The sequence below is a fragment of the Colias philodice genome, chromosome 24 (genome assembly GCF_061535455.1).
Source record: "Colias philodice isolate Cphi_HAF_F1 chromosome 24, ilColPhil1 Martin Lab GWU primary, whole genome shotgun sequence".
NCBI classification, from domain to species: domain Eukaryota; kingdom Metazoa; phylum Arthropoda; class Insecta; order Lepidoptera; family Pieridae; genus Colias; species Colias philodice.
The window spans coordinates 3,933,956-3,950,147 of record NC_143109.1 but is presented as its reverse complement, the minus strand read 5'-3'; the positions used below and the strand labels follow the sequence as shown (position 1 = coordinate 3,950,147).

The 16,192-nt window shown below is 36.1% G+C and overlaps 1 protein-coding gene across 5 annotated transcripts in view; it reads left to right on the top strand.

Moving 5' to 3' along the window:
• Window positions 1-16,192, top strand: part of p120ctn (adherens junction protein p120) — a 58,463-nt gene that overhangs the window by 30,644 nt on the left and 11,627 nt on the right. For all 5 annotated transcript variants that reach the window (XM_089710224.1, XM_089710226.1, XM_089710221.1 and 2 more), the window contains exons 3-10: window positions 9,858-9,978; window positions 10,200-10,322; window positions 10,862-10,999; window positions 11,247-11,335; window positions 11,550-11,694; window positions 12,399-12,495; window positions 13,188-13,376; window positions 14,102-14,283. In XM_089710224.1, coding sequence (XP_089566350.1) covers window positions 9,858-9,978; window positions 10,200-10,322; window positions 10,862-10,999; window positions 11,247-11,335; window positions 11,550-11,694; window positions 12,399-12,495; window positions 13,188-13,376; window positions 14,102-14,283 — 1,084 coding nt within the window. The remainder of the gene's footprint in view (window positions 1-9,857; window positions 9,979-10,199; window positions 10,323-10,861; window positions 11,000-11,246; window positions 11,336-11,549; window positions 11,695-12,398; window positions 12,496-13,187; window positions 13,377-14,101; window positions 14,284-16,192) is intronic.

Genomic DNA, 16,192 nt, shown 5'->3' with positions numbered 1-16,192 from the left:
GGCAATAATATCTGACACAATTTTATATTTCTGTATTGTAAAATATAATTGATTCCTCACAAAAAGCATAAATATGTGACACTAGCTTTCCGCCCGCGGCTTCGCCTGCGTTTTCACAGAAATACCGCATAGTTCCCGTTCACGGCATAAATAAAATGTAATGTAATAAAACATAAATATGTTACATCAACTAGGTGGCAATAATATCTGACACAATTTCATATTTCTGTATTTTGCATCGATTCCTCACAAAAAGCATAAATATGTGACATCAACTAGGAAGCAACAATATCTGACACAATTTCATATTTCTGTATTTTGTATCGATTCCTCACACAAAGCATAAATATTATGTGACACCAACTAGGTGGCATTCATATTTCTGTATTTTGCATCGATTCCTCACACAAAGCATAAATATGTGTCACCGACTAGGTGGCAATAATATCTGACACAATTTCATATTTCTGTATTTTGCATCGATTCCTCACAAAAAGCATAAATATGTGACATCAACTAGGAAGCAATAATATCTGACACAATTTCATATTTCTGTATTTTGCTTCGATTCCTCACACAAAGCATAAGAGGCCATATCGATTTTAGAGTGATTTTGACTTGTTTCTGTAATTCTTTAGGCGCTCGTTTAACAAAACTAAATTAGTAACAATGTGTTTTATTATCTTAAATTAAAGATTCATTCAATATCTAAAATATGCTCGAGACAATTTATTGATATTCATTGTCCAGTTTGTTTAATAGCCAATAACCTGAGGCGTGTTTCAATTTTTTCCATGCGGGACGTTCGTGTCTTTGTAGTTTACCATCGAGATATATTACTAGAGGGGTTATTCCAAACAAAAACATTGCGCGCGGCCGATGTGGTGGGGTACGTGTGGAACGAGCGAGGCGTGGCTTCAAGTTCAAAGATTAAGCAATGCGTGCAGATGCGACACATTGTGCAATCTGTTTACTCGGTACTATCTGGTGGTACTGATACTAGGGAATTAATAAAACGAGGATTTTATATTAAACTATGTATTTTAATTTCCTTTAAATAATATCAATTTATTAAGCTTTTGTCGTTTTGTGTAGTAATCAATAGTTTTATCAGTTTTTGCTTCATGATGTAATTTAAATGGATACGATGATTCAATGTTGATGGCGTTTACGTATAAGAAACTCACATTTTGAAAAATCTCACGCGAGATTCGAGGATGGGGGAGGGGTTGAATAAATTCTCACGACATCTCACCAGGGGGGGAGGGAGGTGCAGAAAATTTTAAAAAACACCTCACGTAATTTATGGACGCCCCCTTACTCGATCACAATTTTTGTAACTTTACTATAAACGGAACTACATTTAAAAATATACTTTATTTATTGAGTTATAAGGTTGCTTCCATTCTGTTTATTTACATTCTCAAAAACATCAATCGCTGCAGAGGTGGCTTGCGACAAAGGCGGCTTGTGTCAAAGGCCTCGGCGATATCATTTAAGAACATAATATTATGTACTTTAGGCAAACTTGTTATAAGATCTATTTTACTTTCTTATTAGTCCATTTGACAAGGATATTGGGTAAGATACCTATTGGAATAATTTTATTATTATGTATGTACTTATTAAATCCGCGAATAAAAAAAATTTTTAGTCGTGAATATAGAAATTGGGTCGCATTTTTTTAATCCGCGAATAGTAAAAACACGAATAAAGGAAGCGCGATTAAGGAACTTTTACTGTATTAGTTTCTGTGAATGTTGTGTTTATTTGTAATTGTTGTGCATAATAATTTATAAATCCTATTGGAACAACTATTGATTAGGCTTTTTTTAATAAATAAAAATAGGTAAATAAATAAATATTACTTAATATAACCTACCGTTTTACTTTGCGTAGTCGGGTAAAAGTATAAATATTTAGGTACTACACCACGGTAATCTTTCCTAGTAGATATTGTATATACATAGTTAAAAAAATCCAGTTACATTTTTTTAACAGACTCATCGATAGTGTCACGTCTGTGCTGTTAGTCTATGAAAAATGGCGCGAAACGCAGAACGCGTGGTGATTTTTCGCAAAATGATAACAATATTAGTAAAATGCATGACTTACTCATAATAAGGAAACTTACTGGTGAAAAGTCACTCCTCGGGCTTTGTTTGTATTATGGGAACTGTTAAAACAATATCTAAGCAAACACGAAGGCATTTTGAACAGAGCAATAACACGTGTTGACGCGGCAAGCGGGGGGCACAGTCCGACACAGACTAAAGAGACTTGTGATTCTTACCTCTAGCTCGTGTTAAAGAGAGTGTAGTAGCGATCGCCTCTCTAGTACGTAGTACATTCTATCTCTATGTAGTTTACACGGAATTTAAAAGAAGAAGTTTTCATATAAAATATACAACAGTAAAGACACTGAGACATCCTAAAATATGCTCGAGGCAATTTAAGTACTTTTATTCAAAAATTCAAAGAAAATCTAAGTTAAAATAGCCTTACTTTGATGAAATTTTATGTGTATTTGGCGTCGAATTTCTAAAACATACAACAGAGTAAAAAATAAATAAAAAATACACATTAAATGATAGATTTATGCTTAAAAATTTGCAATAAAAAAAATACATATTATATGATTTATGAAAGTAATGGAATATTTTAAAGTTCTCTAGAATTTTCGATTATATACGGGAGCGCAAACGCTGTTACGGCAGACCGCGCTCCGCGCTTTAGGGAGTAGGACGTGTTGCGCTGCTCCGTCAGACACAAAATTACAAAAGTACGTTTTTCCCGCGCGTAGTAGTCGGGAAGCCCACGATACTAGATTAGAATTGGTGGAGTAGACGATACCGAGATAATAAGGTCCTATAATGTTTCCACTTTGAGCGCTTTCAGCCTTTGCTACTCGACTACACGATGATCGCGTTAAAACGTAAAAATACTAGCTTTCGTCCAGCGCAATTTTGTATTAGGACTCATAAATATGTGACACCAACTAGGTGGCAATAATATCTGACACAATTTTATATTTCTGTATTTTGCGTTGATTCCACACAAAAAGCATAAATATGTGACATCAACTACGAAGCAATAATATCTGACACTATTTTATTTAATTTAATATTGAATTAATATAAAATAAATAAAATGTATTTTTAACTACGTTGTTTTAAAACATGATTACCATATTAATTAATATGTACCGTCGTTGTATACTACATATTGTATATCTAGATATTATATCCTACTAGCTTAACACCCGCGGCTTCGCCCGCGTTTTCAAATAAAAACACGCATAGTTTCCGTTCCTGTGGGATTTCCAGGATAAAAGCTCTCATAAGCGTTAATCCAAGTTATCTTCTATGTGTGTGCCAAATTCCATTGTTTTGTCTTTTATTTGTGTGAAATAGTAACAAACATCCTTACATGATACGAACTTTCGCATTTATAATATTAGAAGGATATCATATCATGACAAAATTAAAGTATTCATATACTTGTATGAATACCCACTTGGGTAGATCTATTTTATTTGAAGGTTCAGTGTAACCTTCGTGTATTATTTAGAAATTGTTTTGTTATATTTGACGTTAGCGGCGTTTGACACGATTGCTCCGTTATTCATTTTCATTTACCTATAATATTGCTATTATTTTATTGAGTATCGAAAATTATGGCAAGTTATCATATTATCGTAATTTCATTTAAATAAAAAATATTTACAAAATATAATGTATCTTTTGTTCATATTCTTACCCCAGCAAAATACAAAACACTAATTCAATAAAAAACGTTTGGCCTTTTTAAAATCCTATCCTATCTTATCCTACTAGTCCTACTATAATCCTACTTCCTATCCTACTAATCTAGTATTATAAATGCGAAAGTTTGTGAAGATGTGTATGTGTGTGTTTGTTACTCTTTCACGCAAATACTACTAAACCGATTACAATGAAATTTAGCAGACATATAAAGGGAAACTTGGGTTAACACTTAGGATAGGTTTTATCCCAAAATTCCCACGGGAACGGGAACTATGCGGTATTTCTGTGAAAACGCAGGCGAAGCCGCGGGCGGAAAGCTAGTGTCACATATTTATGCTTTTTGTGAGGAATCAATTATATTTTACAATACAGAAATATAAAATTGTGTCAGATATTATTGCCTCCTAGGTGACGTCACATATTTATGCTTCGAGAGGTTGTCACAATTATTTGCTCTACATTTTCGTCATATAATTATGATGCCACTTTATTATGCTGCCTACTAATGTCAGATATTTTTGCTGTATACGGGCAGACAGATATTATTGAACTCGTTCTTATGACAGATATTTTTGCTAATCTGCAAATGGTAATATATTTATGCTTCTGACTGTACAATTCTATATCGCCTCATTTAATACGCCTGAAAGGGAGTTTTATTGATGTATTGAAAACTACTTCAACTAGTAATAAATATGGGGCGAAAATTTTATGTGTAATGTCGAATAAAATGTTTTGGGTGAATGTTATAGTAAGTAATGTAATTGTTATTTATGATTTCAATAGATTATATATTTACCTATACTTTTTTCACCTTTTATTACCTATACCTATTAAATTCAGAAAATAACTGGGTGCACAAAAGTGCTCCTGCACAGAACGGGCTGCACAAGTGGAAATTAATTAAAACGACTAATTGCTTTTACAAACGCTGATAGTATAACTATTTGCGGAAATCTCCATTACTGGCGAGGTGTAAACAGTTGCGTGGATTAACGAGAGATGTTTACACGGCTGGTGGTGTGCAGCGGCCGTGTGTGATTACAGGAATGTTTTGTTTGCGCTCGTGTCTATGTGGCTTTGTGTTCGATTGGATTTTATACAAATAGGTGTTTAAGATTGATACGCTAGCTAGGTCGTAGGATTGCAAGTACTGTAGTACATGCCTCTATATTTCATCGGGTATGTTCTAGGTTCAGGTTGTAAGCCTTTTGCCGTTGTACAAAGTACATACCAAGCAGCTACTGATTTTTTTAAGTATTAAGAAACAGGACAAATCCCAGTGATTTTGATTTAAGGCTATTCCTCAAATTAAGGTTTGGAGAGGAAGATTTTGTAATTTTAGGACATTATAATATATTTAAACTAGTGAAACATGGTTTGGCGGTGTGTGCAGAGGTCGTGTATGATTACAGGAATGTTTTGTTTGCGCTCGTGTCGATGTGGCTTTGTGTTCGATTGGAGTGAGTCGAAGGAGTGTTACCTGAACTTGCTTATTTAGTAATTGTACGGTTTATCACGTTTTATGTGTTAGGTTGTTAGTTACATAAGAAGCCTTTTGCCGTTAGGGGATGCAGGAACATGCCAATGCCTTGTAATTGAACCAGGTAAATTAATAAAAAAATGTAGCATTGAAAGATATAGGTATTCCCAAAATGGATTTCGAATTGTGAGTTGTAATTTCAGGACATGATATATTTAAACAAGTAAAACACGGTTCATATTGTATTATATTATGTCCCAAATTCCCAACGTAAATGATGAGCAGCTTCGTAGAACAAATTTATATAACGAAGGTATCTCGTCTAGATTATAATCTTGGTTCGTCTTAAAGAATTAAGAAGCTCAGGTGAGCCTTGGTTGTCTGTTAAATATTTAATTAAAGGCATAATGCCCGTGGTTTATAGCTAATTAGAGCTTTTCTTTGGTATTTAAAAGAGTTGAAAATCCAAGATCGATTGAGAGAAATAAATCCAATTAGAAACGACACTTTCTCGGCCGTTTGTCGGATGTGAGTCCGTTGCGCGTCCTGCCTCGATACTCTATTTTCTATTTCATTTTCCACGTGTACGTAAATATCTAAATGTGTTTGATCATTTTAGGAACGGTTCATCCGCTAAATGGTCAGTGTTATATACTTTGCGAAAAGTATAATAAACCTAAATCTAATATGGTAAAAATATAACAGTTTGAACTATCAACTTCCTCATTTAGTTACTATACGAAACGCAATATATAGTGAAGTCCCATGTCCCCTATAGGGGTAAGGGGCAGATGCATTATACATCTGTTTCACTGATCGATTTTCTTTAGGGATAAGTAGGTGATCAGCCTTCTGTGTCCTGCCAGACCGAGACATTTTTTTTCTTCGTCTTCACCGGGAATCGAACCCAGGACCGGTGTTACGCTCACGCGTCAACCACTGTGCCAAGGAGGCGGTCTACATACGAAACGCAATACTATATTGTAATATAGTTTTAGATACATAAATGCCGCTATAACATTATAATTACAATGTAAGTGCGATTTACGAGCGTGACGTAAGCAACTTTTCACGTTATCTGTTTAATTAGAAATGCTCCGAAATTAAAAATGTATATTGAACCTAACGATACTGAAAACGATAATTTTTAGCTTTCGATTATTCTTAAATTTATATCTAGATAAGTACTCTATTTTATCATATGATGCTACTGATACACGTAATAACGTTCAGCTAAAGCAGTTTTTAAATAGAATTTACCGCACAAGAGCATTGTCGCAAGAATCCTTTGAGCGAACCTTTTACTGAACGCTTATTGTACTTACTTGCATGTTTGAATAAATGCACTCGAGGTTTAAGTGGAAATTAGGTCGTTGCATGCGGATATCTAAAAATAATTGCAAATACGCAGTATTATCGACTCCACCTTTCAATTGATACGTGAAATCGATGATAATAATAGATAATTCATATTGGAAAAAGATTAAGTGATCGTTCAAATTTACACTGTGTTTTACTTACGTGAGACGATATTACATACTTTTAGACTGCATCTAATTTGTTTCTTTTATGAGATGAAAGAGTATATGCAATCAAGCTTAGTTATCATAGACATACAAATAAATTATTGAGTGAAATTGTAATCACTGCGATAATTCTGATTCTTTGGCGAATCGAAAACAATTTTCTAGGTTTACAGTTCGTTAAAACCTTGAAACTGAAAATGTTACGATTCGGCAAATTGCGTGCCGTAGGCGGATGCTAACAAAACAGAGTTGAATATAGATTGATTCCAAAATATACTTCACGAATTAATGCTGATGATTTCATAATAAAACTGGAGTCTCGTATATATACGAATATATAATACTAGTTGTGCCGCGCGGTTTCACCCGCGTGGCTCCGCTCCTGTTGGTCTTAGCGTGATGACTGATGATATATAGCCTATAGCCTTCCTCGGTAAATGGGCTATCTAACACCGAATGAATTTTTCAAATCGGACCAGTAGTTCCCGAGATTAGCGCGTTCAAACAAACAAACAAACTCTTTAGATAGATTATTGTTGGGTATGAGCAAGATACGTTTCACATCTGTTTCACGGATCGCTTTTCTTTGTATAAGAACGTGAGCCTTCTTGCTTTGATAATAATTATTATTGTTGAAATATATTAAACTAGACACTAAAATAATTGGTTTTAGATAAACGCTATTCCCACTTTACAGTGTCAATTATTTTGCAATTTGAAAACACTTTCTGTAAACTGAGAACGGATCGATTTCCAATAACCTTTATTCTATTAAAATTTTAATTAAGTTTAGGTATACTTTGGGAGCTGTTAAGTTTACAGTCGTTTATTTTGTGTAGTTTTTGAATTGCCAATTAACAAGCTTTGTCGTTGACCCATTTTATAATATTTTACATTTTTAGTAATGCTGTAAAGTGCAGTTTTTATGGTCTTATCGTTGCTTACCTTAAAAAAATCAGGCTTTTGTAAGAGAAATATGCGACAAGTATGCGACTTTTTGGCATTCTGTTGGTAATATTATAAGCATAGTTACTAGCTGACTCGCAAACCATATGCCAGGACAACCTTATCACTTAGGTATATAAATAATTTCAATCTATGCTCTACATAGATGAGACTATTGATTACCAAATTTGGTCCAATTTTTTTATTGAACAATAAGAATACACACATTCAAATCACTGAACACAACACGTGTTAAAACCGCGTACGAGTCATATGTAAACAAACTCTTTGAATAGCTGACGCGTTGTTTATTTAAAATAAACAAAGTTTTTTCTAAACCATTTGTGGTTTCGCTGATACATGCTGTCTGTGAACAAATAAGATTACTATTTGTTTGTATCGATTTATCCTATTGTTAAGGGTTATTAGAGCCAGATGTTGATGGGAGTTACATTTTGCTTGTTTATGTATTTATTAGATTTGCGTATTTGAAAGATAATGATCCAAGATAGATAAGGATAGTATTTCATAACTAGCTGCGTTTCGCGGTTTCAAGTTTCAACCGCGTGACTCCGCTCTTAGCCTAATGATATATAGCCTTCCTCGATAAATGGGCTATCTAACACCGAAAGAACAAACAAACAAACTCTTCAGCTTTATAATATTAAGTATAGATTCTCATGATTTTGAGAAAAAAATAATAGCATACCTACCACAGATAATAGATTATTATTTGTTTAATATCGTTAAATAAATACATCCCACACTATTCTGAGATGATTTATTTGCTTCCCTCTAAACTAAATACATCTATTGAAGCGTGATTAAGAAAATATTTATAGCATAATGAAAATAATAAAATTATAGTATGTTCTTAGTTCTGAAATTCAACTAAAAAATATATTAAATGATAGTAATGTTTACGTTTAAGATATATGGTCCATAATCTTTAATGGCTTCCGCGCGGTCGTTCATCATTACACTTTTATTAGCACTTTTGATCTATAAAGTAATTGGAGTTCCATAAAACAGCCACATGGGCAATATCAAGCGGCGCTCTACAGAATTGACTCGGATTAAAAATTAAATAATTTTTTTTCAACATGAATTGACTTCGTTTTTTATATTTATTGAATAGTTAAATGAGACGGTTTTCTGTCTATTTCTCCGACACTAAGAATATATTGATGTAAAGTAACGACGCTATATTTGAGACGAATAAACATCAAGATGAAAACCTGCTCTGCATTGATAATGTTGTGCTAACTTCTAAAATTTCTTGCTCAACGCGATCAACTAAGTCCCTTTGATACATAGGTACCCTAAATGTTTTTGCGCGCTGATTTATTACAACAGTAACACAGAATGAAGGCTTAAACTTGGCACATCTAGAAAATCTCGCTTCCAGTATTTGACTTATCGTATTACCTCATTACTCGAGTCGTTGGCGTAGTCGTATCGTAAGCGTATCCTACTACGCGTGGAGTACGATAGCCAACACCACGTTCATTGTTAAAATCCGCACATGTTAGAGACTTATCTTGTTTATAGGAATTCTTACGATACGCTTACAAGATGACTTATACCTCGTGTGCGAAGGGGGTTACTCAGCTAGCTCTTACACTATACCCGACGCACGGCTAGACGCGCTGACTCCCGCGACCGCGTAGGTAATTGATTCATTAAACTTGTGACGCGAATTGGTTTTAATCGATCGAGTTGTTCGAGAGCTACGTCAACGTTAATTGAATTTCCCCGTGATATGGAGGCTCGATAAATGATTTATGGTGTGGCCGTTTCGTGTTCCATTATTTATACTGGCTGTCACTATTCTTTGATTTCAATTGGTCAATCAAATTGGAATTAGCTTCAATGTTTGGGTTTCGTCTTTTAGTAGACATTCTTCCTCATGATTTATGGGTTTATAAACGGTGATCATCACTTGGAATGTCTAATGGCTTGCTGCTAATATGACTTTTTAAAGTTATTGACCATAATAATTATCACCTGACATATTAGGAATAAATGCCATTGACCTATACTTCTCTTTGATGATTCTTGTACCTATATTTCTCTTCTCTCCCTTATTAGTTTGAAATATCTTATTGACAATAATGTTTATATGTATTGTTACAGTAACGGACCCGTGGAAGGCGCGTATGGTCCACAACACAGCCCCGTGTCGCGGTCGGACGCCTCGACCGAGGACGCGGAGCTCTCTGCTGCGCTCGCGCATCAACACCATCTCGCTATGCAGGTCTGTATGACAATATGACCATCATTGAAAGCAGATTAAATTCGCTGATGGCAGTGGTTCCTTTAGTGCAAGTCAGAAATCGATCTAAAGTCCACTTGCAATGTGATTGCCTTGCAAAACTTTATTTTTTCTTATATCTGTCGCTTAAGAGCGATAGAAAGGTAGCCAAAACAGTAGGTTCTTTATACAAGGTTATATTTATTTGAAGATTTCTCTTGTAGGCCGGAGAGTACCCAGTGGGCGGAGGCGTGGAGGCGGAGTACAGCCAGTACGTATCGTCGCCGGCGGCCCACTACAATCATATGGGACACCTTACAATGGCGCCTTCGCAGAAGTACCCTCATGTAATTATTATTTTAGCTCAAACGTTATTAATATTTATGTGTCTCTTGTATCACAAAATCTTTCACAATCACAGTATTTAATTAAATTGTGTACAGATATAGCAAATCAACATTTGTTCATCTGTGTAAGACGTTTAATGGAAACCTAGCTATGCATTTTTAAATAATTAACAACTGGAAAATAAGATTTTACACGCAATTTATTCATAATATTATTTTGCCAGCGACCGTGGTCCGTTATCTGTTAAAAATCTTTAATTTCTAAATATATAATACTCGCGTAAAATCAAACACTAGAAAATACTAATAAACAACTACAAAACACTTCCCTACCAACTTTTACATACTTCTGGCGAAAAAATTCACTTTCGATCGACTTGATGCATGTTTTTGTGAATAAAGCTTGCGTATGCATGCCATCTCAATAGTTTTACACATTACAAACATTGAATTAAAATAAATATAAACATTCTATTTCCCCACAAATGACAAACATTGAATTAAAAATTAAAATAAATAAACTTGTTTTCTTTCCCCAGGTGATGGAAGCGGTGTCTGTGGGCGGCGGGTACGCGGGCGCGGGCGGCGCGCACTACGGCACGTACGCGCACTACGGCGCCGCGTACCCGGCGCAGCCATACCTCGTCGATACGCAGATGCCGCCGTATATGACGCAGGTATAAAGGGTTTTGGCTATAGACTGTGTATTTTTTGGGGAATAATATCTTTGTACAAAAATTTTTCCTTTAAAAACTTAATAAGTGTGTGTATTGATATTAGGTTTTATTTTTGTAAATCTAAGTATTAAATGAATTTCAATTGCAAATAGTAAAACACAAAATAACATCGAAAAAGGCCATTCTTATTTTTTTGATAAAAGTGTAAAATATCTTAATAGAAACTTTCATATTCCATTTATTTCAGGAATATGTCGAAGGCGGCGGTAGCGCATCGCCCCGCAGCGCGTCGCCTGGAGCCCTACCACCTCAACACAATTTACATCTACAACAGAGGTATATTTCGTTATACCAATTTTTTTATTATCTGTAAAAATTTATCCTTTCTACTTTCTAAAAAATGATGAATAAAAAAAAATGTTTTTCTATATTATATTAATGCGAACACAATCTTTTTTAAACTCTATTATGCAATAAGTCTTAAATTTATTTATTTATATTATTAAATTCATTATAAAATATTAACAATAAATTGTGATTATTTCACCAGATACGACTCGTCATCCCTCGAGCAACTGGGGCGGCACTACTGCGTGACGTCACCGCGCGGCGAGTACGCGGCGGACGCGTACTCGTACCAGCACTACCCGCCCGCCATCGACCCGCACCACCCGCACCCCGCGCAGCCCTTCAAGGTATACATACATACAAATACATTATACCCACCTGTGCGCACACGTATATAGGTCGCGTCATGTAAAAAGAACGCTGACGGTTAAGCTGCGCATTGGCGATTTATTGGTCTATTTGATGTTATGAGGTGGTATAAGAATAATAAATATGTAGTTGAGAAGCCACGACTCGAGAGCCTACTTCAAAAATAAAATAAGCAGCAAATAACTTTCGTGCTAAACTCGATACATGCCAGAACACACCCCATCACTTTCATCCAGCGTTCTTTTTACATGAAGCGTATTATACGTACATGTGCACGCACACATATACGCTAAAGTACACGCACACGTATGCACGTACGTACGAGCGTGTGTGTGCGTGCACGCACACTTTAATACTCAACTAAACATTTAAGTTAGTAGCACATACTTGTACGTGCTGCGATAAGTAACTTTATGTAATACGACCATAAGATCTAGGTTTTATGTTGCGTAAGAGTGTTTTCTTATCCACTACCAAAATTTAAACATATTTTTTTAAATGAAATTTGTTTCTTTTATGTGTGCTTACTTGTAAATAATATAATAATGTAACTATTGGTTGCTAATTAAGTACTACAAGTGTCCCAATTTCAATTTGAATTATATTTTTCATACACAAAAGTTGCTATTTCAAAGTTTCATTACCAACTTGTATTTTAATTGATATAATATATTTGTTACAGGATTCCCAAAATGGCCTAAGTTTAGGTAGTACCGGGGGTCAATCTATGTACGGCGATGAGGAAGAACTACAGAAACAAATGGCGGGGATGGCGTTAGGTGTGTACCTTATTTCTTTTTCTTTCTTACATAATACAAATTAAATTTAAATGCTTGTTATAAATTCGCCAGAAATTCAAAATAGCATGCAATGGGTTTAAAAATAATTTTATAATAACTGCCTTGTTTTTACGGCGAGTATGTACTCTCGCTATATGATTTTTTATATGTGTTTAATTTATTTAATTGTAACTATAGTATCTTATTACCAGATGTCCACTACGATTTTTCAACAATAATCTGTACGAAAATTTTAAAACGCACATTCTGGCCTGATTTTTCAATCCTTGGTTAATACTTATTCGTCGAATAACGTATTAAACTACCGTTTCAAAAATGTATTCTTTTCCCGTATTTGACAGTTTACGGGTGACATTTTTAATGTTATCGTGTAATACTTTATTGGACGAATAAGTTTTCACCATGGATTGAAAAATCGGCCCTCTGTCGTACAAATATAATAATAATAGTTTAAAAAAAACTAAAAAACACGCTTTTTATAGAAAACCGAACTAAAAAATAGAAAATTTTATCATATTAGTGTATTGTCATCGGTCCTCAATAAGTCTACAAAGTTTGAACGAAATCTGGCCGTTTAAAGTGGGTCAAAATCGCGCCCAAAGAAGTCGGTTACAAACAAACATACAGGTGAAGCTAATATAAAGCGTGTAAAAACAAACAATTTCCTCCAGTCCACGGCGGTGTAGGCGTGGGCGTGGGGCGGGAGGAGGGCGGAGGCCTACAGTGGCGCGACCCCAACCTGCCCGAGGTGATCGGCTTTCTCAACTCGCCCTCCGACGTCGTGAAGGCCAACGCGGCGGCCTATCTGCAGCACCTCACGTATATGGACGACCCTAATAAGCAGAAGACTAGGAGCTTGGGTATGTTAATAACCTGTTTAATAAATTAAATTTACAATGCTAAATTAAAAAATGAAATTTACAGTTTTAGAAATTTGTTTATGCCATAAATACAATATTCCATTGTAATTATCAATTTTAAAATTCACTTAAATCTCTCTATATAACTCGCTAGTTAACATGAATGTAAAAAAATATATTTTTCTGTAAGTGACTATTCCATCAACTTAACGTAACGCATGCGGCGCGTTACGCAACCTCTACTTAACTTCATTCTCGACCCCATATTAATTAAACACATACTTCTATGTAATTACATACTTTAATATGTTTGTATATCACTCAATATATTTCCGTCATCCGCAGGCGGCATACGGCCCTTAGTGCGTCTAGTGTCCCACGAGAACCCGGAGGTATCGCGTAACGCATGCGGTGCGTTACGCGACCTCTCCTTAACTTCATTCTCGACCCCTTATTAATTAATGAAACACATCTATTTAATTACATACTTTAATATGTTTGTATATCACTCATAATATATTCCCGTCATCCACAGGCGGCATACCGCCCCTAGTGCGTTTAGTGTCCCACGAAAACCCGGAAGTATTGCGTAACGCATGCGGTGCGTTACGCAACCTCTCCTTAACTTCATTCTCGACCCCTTATTAATTAAACACATATTTCTATTTAATTACATACTTTAATATGTTTGTATATCACTCATAATATATTTCCGTCATCCGCAGGCGGCATACCGCCCTTAGTGCGTCTAGTGTCCCACGAGAACCCGGAGGTATCGCGTAACGCATGCGGTGCGTTACGCAACCTCTCGTACGGGCGTCAGAACGACGAGAACAAGCGGGCGATACGCGACGCCGGCGGTATACCGTCGCTGATGGCGCTGCTCTGCCGCACTTCGGATATGGAGGTGATATATTCATACGTTATACGTGATACATGACACTAGACATTTGGCATTTGGCACATAGTAAATAATACTTGGCACTTTACACTTTTCATTTGTAACTTGGCACATTTTACACTTCATATGACATCAGACACTATATATGACACTTTAATATTAACACTTGACACTTGACACATCATACTTGACTCTACGCGAAACACCTAACTCTTAGCACTCAACACTTGGCATTCGACACTTGACACTTAACCCTTAGCACATTTATATGAATCTAAAATATATTGTACGAAAGGTTGTTTTTTTTCGTTACAACGGAGTGATTTTATTAATACTAGGGATGTAACGATACATGATTTTGCCGATACGATACCGATACCGATATTTGTAGTAATGTATCGGCGATACCGATACCGATACCGATATCGATGGCTTGGTAGAAAAATAAATAGTGAATTATGCATAAAAAGTTACCAACATTTAACAGAGACTCAACTGTTAATCGTATTCTTTTAAATAAAAATGCCAAATCAAAAAACAACAAAACCATTTATTTTAGTATTATTATTTTACAAAGTCAGTTAAACTTTAAGTAATACACATACAATCAGTACCTAATAAAAGTTTACTATTGGTAGTTTTTTCAGAAAACTAAGTGCGCACGCGCGGGCGGCCTTCCGCATCGTTCATTGGGCGCGGTTTTTTTAATTGTTTGATATCGGTATCGGTTGTTTTATTATCGGCGATACCGATATATCGGCTTGCCGATTAATCGGCCGATATATCGGTATCGGTATCGGTATCGTTACATCCCTAATTAATACCTTCTTTATGTTGCATTATTCGCATAGCATCACAGATTTGTCTTTTTCCATAATTTTTTTATATACTAAACACCTTAGTCCGTTTTCTTATGGGAAAAGGTATACATTTTTGAGTAAAGCAATGCCATTAGCTGGGTCCACACCGGCCGATCCAGTGATCCCGCGATCCGCGATCCAGGATCGCGGAGCATGGATCGTGGATCATGTTAGGCCGATCCACTTTAAAAACTTGCGATCCAAAATATGCGCTCCAAGTGATCCTAAGGCGATCCGTGATTCAGCCAGTCTAACTCTTGTACGATATGGAGTCACACGTACAACGGCGGCGTCTTGCCGTTGCAGCAGTAACTTTTATTATACTGAAATGTTTGCGCAAAAAATCAAAAAAAAAAAATCGACGGTTTTGGGTGAAACAACTTTACAAAAATCGATTGGAATCTGGGACTCAGCTGTACGCAGAGTTAGTTTCAGATGAAGTGGAACACAATTTTGCAAGAATGAATGCTATTCAATTTGAGATATTCGACTTTCTGAGATGTCCATGGTGAGGTGGATCGCGCGATCCAACACAACCGTCCACACCGCGCGCATCACGTAACTGAGGCACCTTTGAAGCGGGTACAAAAACCGCCCGCTAACGGATCGCACGAGGTAGGGATCGCGCGCGGCAAAACGCGTGCATGGATCGCGCGCGGCACGTCCACACCGCCCGCATCTTTGGATCGCGCGCCTGCCGCGCGCGATCGGATCGCGGTGGATCGGCCGGTGTGGACCCAGCTATTTGGTACGAATGTTGTACTCGTCCACCTAAGCCCAAATCGCCCGGTAGCCAGTCTTTACTCCCCTGCAGAAAGGAGGGAGGGGGGGTTATAGAAAAGAGCGCCCGGCGCTCCGAAAATAAATTCTGGCGGAGCCATTTGGACCTTTGAGTCGAGTTTGGTATCGTTTTCAGGTAACTAGATGATGCCTGATTCATTCCCCATACCAGTTTTTTAGGTTTCCCTAGCAAAATATGTCACAATCCTTAAAATAATGAACTTTTGGTAGTGGCAAAATCCAAACAAACCAGTATATTTTCATATTTTTGTATT